Source organism: Sturnus vulgaris, chromosome 11, assembly GCF_052056855.1.
Source record: "Sturnus vulgaris isolate bStuVul1 chromosome 11, bStuVul1.hap1, whole genome shotgun sequence".
Lineage (NCBI taxonomy): Eukaryota > Metazoa > Chordata > Aves > Passeriformes > Sturnidae > Sturnus > Sturnus vulgaris.
The window spans coordinates 18,544,405-18,551,235 of NC_142253.1; the positions used below are offsets into that span (position 1 = coordinate 18,544,405).

Below are 6,831 nucleotides of genomic sequence, written 5' to 3' on the forward strand. Positions count from 1 at the left end.
TCCACCCTGGGAATCCACCATGGAAATCCATCATGGAATTCACTCTGGAAATCTCCACCATGGAAATCCACCCTGGAAACCCACTCTGGAAAACCACCATGGAAATCTCCACCCTGGAAATCCATCATGGAATTCACTCTGGAAATCCACCAAAGAAATCTCCACCATGGAAACCCACCATGGAAATCTCCACCCTAGAAATCCACCCTGGAAATCTTCACCCTGGAAATCTCCACCCTGGAAATGCACCCTGGAAATCTCCACTGATTTCTTCCTCTACAAGTTTAATTGAACTCTGTATTTTTATGGAAACCTCCTGTTCGAACTGGACCTGTAGAAAGCCCCACAAACAAGAAGCTCTCTTTTCTGTTGCAGTGAGCCCCAAACCTTTCTGAGAAGTGCTAAAGCACAAGGCCAAGTCCATCAAAACAAACAACAGCACCAAAGTTTCCTGGTCAGAACAGCTCCCAGAACTCTGGAATAAAGGGCATTTTCTCTCTGCTGGAAGAGCATCCAGGAAGGAGCTCCCAGAGCCTCTCACTTCTATAATATTTTTCCTTCTCTAAATTTTCATTCCAAAATAAAGGGCTCCAAAAGGCTTCTCAATCCAGGCCTCATGGTATTGCCTTTTGCTAATTCTTTTATACCAGGCATGTCTTGGTTTGTGTTCTACCTTTTTATGCTCATGGGCTGTTTTTCTTCATTTTAATCTGCATGCCTTCCTTAAATCTCGCTTTCCTCACTGTTTACACATCTTGTCAGTGCCTCTTCCATCAGCCAAGGTGTCTCTCCTTGCCAGATGCCTCTTGCCCAGCCCTGCAAGCCAGGAGATGTTTTTATGTCTCTGACTGTGACCCTTTTCTGGTTCTTTGGGATTTTTTTAATCCTGTTTTTCCAACTATTGTAGAAAACTTTTTTTTCCTCTCATGGATGCACTCTGGTAATTTGTAAGCCAGTTCATGCAGTTCTTCCAAGGGCATGAGGTTTTTATTTAAAGCTTTTTTTTTTTTTTTTTTTCATCCTGTAGAAGCTCTTAATGGTTTTCATCTCATCAGCTGTAATTCTAATGTGAAAATATTCCAGCAGTTAATTACAGCAGTGATTAGCAGTGGGAGAGCTGTGCCTCTCGGATTGCAGTTCCCAGAAAATGCCCTTGGAAATTCTGGAGAGCAGGAGCAGACAGCCCAAATCCCTCTGGGAAGAGCCAGCACAGCCCACAGGGGCTGAGCAGCTCCATCTCAGGAGGTGCTGCAAGAGCCCCAGAGGGCAGGGAGGGAGCTGAAAGTCAAGAAGGTGAGGAAATATCAGCTGCAGTCAAAACCAAGGAGGGGATGCTGCTGATCCCAGGGCTGGGCTTGAGGGGAAAATGCCCCAGGGACAGATTTCATCTTGGACAGGCAGAGATCACCTGGCTCCTGTGCAGGCTGGGCTGCAAAACCTCAGGGAACATCTCACCTGTGGTATCAAACTCCCATGCAGGGTCCAGATAAGCAATCCTTGCATTCCCAATCCAGCTGTGGTGTAAAACTCACCATGCAGGGTCCAGGGAAGCAATCCTTGCATTCCCAATCCAGCTGTGGTATCAAAGTCACCATGCAGGGTCCAGATAAACAATCCTTGCATTCCCAGTCCAGCTGTTTCATCTTTGGCTTTGTCCTGCTGGAAAACCACTGCAGGAGCACCGAGTTTTCTTGCCAGTTCCCATTTTCTGTGTATTCTGCTGGTGTGCCCCAACTGATCTGCAGGTGCTTTTGGACATCCCTCACCCTCACAAGATAATCCAGCCTTTATGGAATGACCAGCCACATTTCTGAGCCTCAGCCTGAACATTGATATTTCAACCTGAAAATGGGCATTTCAGCCTGAAAAGGGACATTTCAGCATGAAAATGGGTATTTCAGCCTAAGAATGGACTTCAGGTCATTTTTCCTGGAGCAATCTGAAGGGGTAAAGAAGTCAATGTGTCATTTTCTTTGTTCAATCCCTAAAATTGCAACATAACCATCCCATAATGAAAACCAGCACACCTTCCAGCTCTCCAATCCTGCAGACCCTGCAGGGCCCTGTGCAGGTCACTGTGGCCAAAGGGACCTTCCCTTTGTGCATTGAAAGGGAAAATCCCATTGCAGAGGCCTCCATCCATGCTGAACACTGAGATCACCCCAGAAAATTAGAATATTTTACTTCAGGAATTTCAGTCACAAATTCTGATCCTCTAATGCATTTGGAAGGAGGCAAGCTTATAGCTGGACATCCAGAGGTAAACTGGGATTTAATGGAATTTCTTCACTCTTAAGATGAGCCCACAGCTTAGAGTAGCCAGAGATGAGTTAAATCTCAGCTGAAAGCGATTTTTGTTTTTTTTTTTTTAATGACAGACAGATTGAAGAATCACCCATCCAAGTTTTCCCATTTCTCTGCTCCTAGAGAATGGCAGCTCCTCTGGGTGGGTGTAACAGACTATGCAGAGAATTTGCATATTGTTTTTTTGGATATTGTTTTAGCTCCCACGGAGCACTAAATGCCAGTTGGAGTTCTCAGCTTGTAAAGAGGACAGGGAATGAACCCTCAAAAAAGGGAAATCTCTGATGGAAAGGGTTCAGTAAAACCCACAGCTCAGGGGTCCTGCCTGGGCAGGGAACAGGTGGAAGAGATGCAATTCCTTGAGTTAAAATCCTCCTCAACATCGCAGGAAATTGCCCACTGGAATTAAAGGCAGCACCATCTGCAGTAATTAGCTTTAATCACATCTGATTCTCTTCCAGGGAGAGGTTGGTGTGGTTTGCTCAGGAACAAATCTGAGCCTCTCAGAGATGCCATACGTGTAATTAAACACATTTGAACTCCTCAAGAGTGATAAGCAGAGGAATTATCTGACTCTTTATGAAGCTAGAAAAGGATTTTTGGTAACTCCTGCTTGGTTACAGCACAATCTGTGCAGTCAAATTTAGACTTCCAGTCTTGGGGTGGTGAAACCCCAGGAAGATTTGATAGGAAATCAAAAGGAATAAGTGTTTTTTTTTTTTTTTACTAAATGTTTCTTCTTGTGTCACACCTCGTTGGAGAGGAGAAAAAGCACAGCTGTCACTGTCCTGTTGTGTCCTAAAGGAACAATCCTGGCCCGGGATTAAAATCCTGTGGAAGGATTTTATCCTGACTGGAAAAGAGCTGACATTGCAACAAATGCTACAAACCCCAACCATTTTCCTTTTAAAATAATAATCTGCAAACTGTAAACTCATGTACCTGAGGATATCCCTTTCTGACTGAATACAAGAAGCAAAATTGGAAAATGAGAAGTAAATTCATCTTGCTAAGCTGAGAACTTTTTTCCACTTTCTTGATTTTTTTCTTAAGATGTAAAAATGACTTGTGCTGAAATACTGAGCTCTAGGAGCTGGGGGTTTTTAGATTATTATGGGGTTTGATATCCATATAAAATACTGCAGTGGCTCTGTTAAGATTTTCCATTTCATGAACATCCCATGTCTGTAAACATTTGACATTGGATTTGATAATTTGGTTATTTTTTATCTAAAAAAGATGATGCTCCTGCCCAGGACTGGTGTTCAGCTGCTGAAAAGGAAAATACAAAAATATATAGTGCAGATCTCACTTAAGAAATGATAGAAGGTCATTAAAACTGAAATTATTCTTTTTTGTAAATAGCCCAGCAGCAATCAGGGAAAATAGCAAATATTTATGGTGGTTTATGGATGTACAATTAGAATGCTGAAATTTTATGTGCATTGGGGCTGAATTTATCAGGTTGCTCTTTGGGGGAGGAAATGATTGACAAGAGATTTTCAGATTTGTAGACACAGAGGTGAAGCAGCATCGCAGCAGGGTAAAGGAAAAATCATTCCCCAGCTGTGGCAATTTGAGGGATTTTTCTCCTTTGCCTCAAAAGCTGAAATCTGCTCTTCCTACCTGCAAGTTCCCAGCTGAATTGCTGGATTAGAGGACTCTGGAGTGATACATGTCTGATATCTGTGGTTGATACTGTGTTATTTTAGGTGAACAAGCATTTGCAAGCAATTAATCTCAACTACAGCTTTCTTACCTCTTGCATGAATGCCACAACCCCGACAAAAAATGCCAATTTCTCACTGTCTTTTGCTCCCTTCCAGTGAAAATGGAAAAGAAAGTAAGGAAAGAATCACAGGAAATACAATCATATGATTTTATTTTTTCTTTGGAGGTTTTTACTTAAAGATAGGTAAATAGATTTTTTTTTTTTAACCTAACAATTGTTTGGCAAAAATCATATATTTAAGAGTAAGTATTTTCTTGTGGAATTTGGCTCTTGGATCAGAACTGAACTATTGAGTAAGTTGTCAGGAATCCTATTCACAAACCACCTTATTTTGGTAGCTGTGATAATATTTCCTTTCCTTGAGGCCTGATCTGTACAGCACACAACCCAACTACAATTTCTTGGGCTTTTGGTGGTGACTGCTCATCATTAAGGTATTTTCCACTGGCCTTCCAAATTTAAAGATGGATTTTACCAAACCTAAGTAAACACCACTAAATTAAACAAGTCCCCCCTGCCAGCTGGAAATGCAAGCCAAGCTTTCATGGTATTTTTTTTTTTTCCCTTTAAACAGTTTTTGCTCTCCCTGCCCCCTGAGCCTCTCCTCAGAGTAGGTATTTTATCTCATTATGGACAGAGTTCTATTGTGCTGTGCTTTCTGTGCTGGTTGCAACCAGCAAATCCCACCATTCAAAGTGTTGTGCTGAGTTGTTTATGTCCCACGTTGGCAGTGTGACAACTGAACACATCACAGGCACAGCCAAGCCAGAGCTTTGCAGCCCTGGAACAGCTCTGCCTTTGGCTGCCAGAGCCCTCCTGCTCCCTGGAAACCTCAGGGGTGATTTAGTTTTCCAACTGTTACCAGAGGAGAGTTTATCTGCTCAGGAAAGAGAAAGAACAGCCCCAAATCCATCTCTATTTAATAAAGAATTCTCTTGGTTTACATGGAAATGTTCTGTGTGAGGCTGCTGCAGCCCAGAGTACAGGTAGGCAGGATGTGTCACAGGAGCATTAATAGAATATTTTATCAGATTATTCTACAAGAAACATAAACAGGAATGGGAAAACATGGAGCAGTTAAATTATCCCCATCTTTGGTGGTGGGGCAAGGGTGGCTATGTGTTAAATCAGACTATTCTATAAAAAATATGAATAGGAATGGGATAACATGGAACAGTTAAATCATCCCTATCTTTGGTGGTGGGGCAAGGGTGACCATGTGTTAAATCAGAATATTCTATAAAAAAAACATGAATAGGAATGGGATAACATGGAGCAGTTAAATCATCCCTATCTTTGGTGGTGGGGCAAGGGTGGCCAGGTGTTATTTCAGATTATTCTATAAAAAACACAAATTGGGATGGGATAACAGTGAGCAGTTTAATCATCCCCATCCAAGGATGGCCATGTGGGAATGGCTCATGGCTGCAGCCTGGGACATGAGACTTCTCCTGTCTGTTCCTCACCTGGGACACAGCTGCTTTTATGTCTTTGCCAGCACTGCCAAATCGATGTCAGGGAGGTGCCAGCCACCAAATGAATGGTAAATATGCCTGGGCTCCAGGTTTGAGATGCCAGAGAAGGAGAAATTATAATGATTTTATTATCACAGAATCATCTCCAGACACACAGACAATGAGCTATCTGAAATCCAGTATGCCCATGTATTTAATTTTCTGTACCTGTGAGGGCTTGGCTTTTCAAGGCGTTTTTCTGTGTTGATCTGTGCATGAAGTCAGAGCCGGGGGGGATTAAAGAGGTGTGTGAGGATGAGGAGGAGAGGCTGTGTGGGATCTGCTGACTTTATCAAACAGCCAGGACAAGAAGCAAAACGTCAGCAGGAGCTCATTTGGGCCCAGTGTGGTTTCTCTCCTGAGCTTTGTGTTTGTTCTGCTTTGTTTTGCAGTTTGCCCAGCTGGTGTCTGTCTACAAATCTTTGGGTCCGGAGAAGTTCCCTCTAATCGAGCAGACGTTCTACCCCAACCACAAGGAGATGGTAGGTGCAAACTGCAGTGCTAAATCTGCTTTCTGTGCCTGTGAAACAGCCATGGGACACACAGCTCCCTGCTCCCATTTACTGCCTACTCCAAAAGCCATTTTGGCAACTTTCAGGGGGGTGGCACGGGGTGACCCCTGGAAATCACGGTGATGCTGAGCTGGAGGGTGCTCAGATGGGAAGGGCTCATTTTTCCGTGCCCAACTGCAGATCTCAGAGAGATTAAATGTTTACAAACACACTGAGCAACTCTGAAAGTGCAGGAGTCCCTTCCATGGTTTGTTTTCCCTCCTGGTGCGTTCAGTGTTTGTTGTCTTTGGAGATGATGCCCTGGGCACTGCAGAGCTCTGAACTCAGCCAAAATCAGCGTGGTTGTGACTTGTGATCTCCAGGGACCTGAGCTAACACCGATTCCCAGTGCTTTGCAGACAGAAAAACAACCCAGATGAGCTGTCAGAGTGCAAGGAGCACCTGGATGGTGGCTTGAGGGTGTGGTTTAGTTTTAGGCAGCAGGAGTGGGACACAATGGCCTTTAAGGGATCCTTCAAACTTGAGATTGGCTATAATTATATTGAAAAACCCAGGACTTTGGGGTGCATTGCTAAACTGCAGTCCATAGAAACAAAGAACATTTAATTTTGGGGCAAGAAATAATGTGTCAGACACAGGAGTTTATATGGATTTTTTTCCTGAGTGTAGCAACCCTGTGAGAGGTTTTCCCTGTCTTCATTCCTCTACATTGCTCATTACATTCAGAACTTATAAGTTATTTATCCTTTGTTTGAGCTTTTGAATGTTG

The 6,831-nt window shown here is 43.2% G+C and overlaps 1 protein-coding gene across 1 annotated transcript in view; it reads left to right on the forward strand.

Annotated features, from left to right (window-relative positions):
* Positions 1–6,831, forward strand: part of SYN2 (synapsin II) — a 153,402-nt gene that overhangs the window by 70,696 nt on the left and 75,875 nt on the right. The window contains exon 5 of the mRNA XM_014869769.2: positions 5,943–6,032. Within this exon, the coding sequence (XP_014725255.1) occupies positions 5,943–6,032 (90 nt within the window). The remainder of the gene's footprint in view (positions 1–5,942; positions 6,033–6,831) is intronic.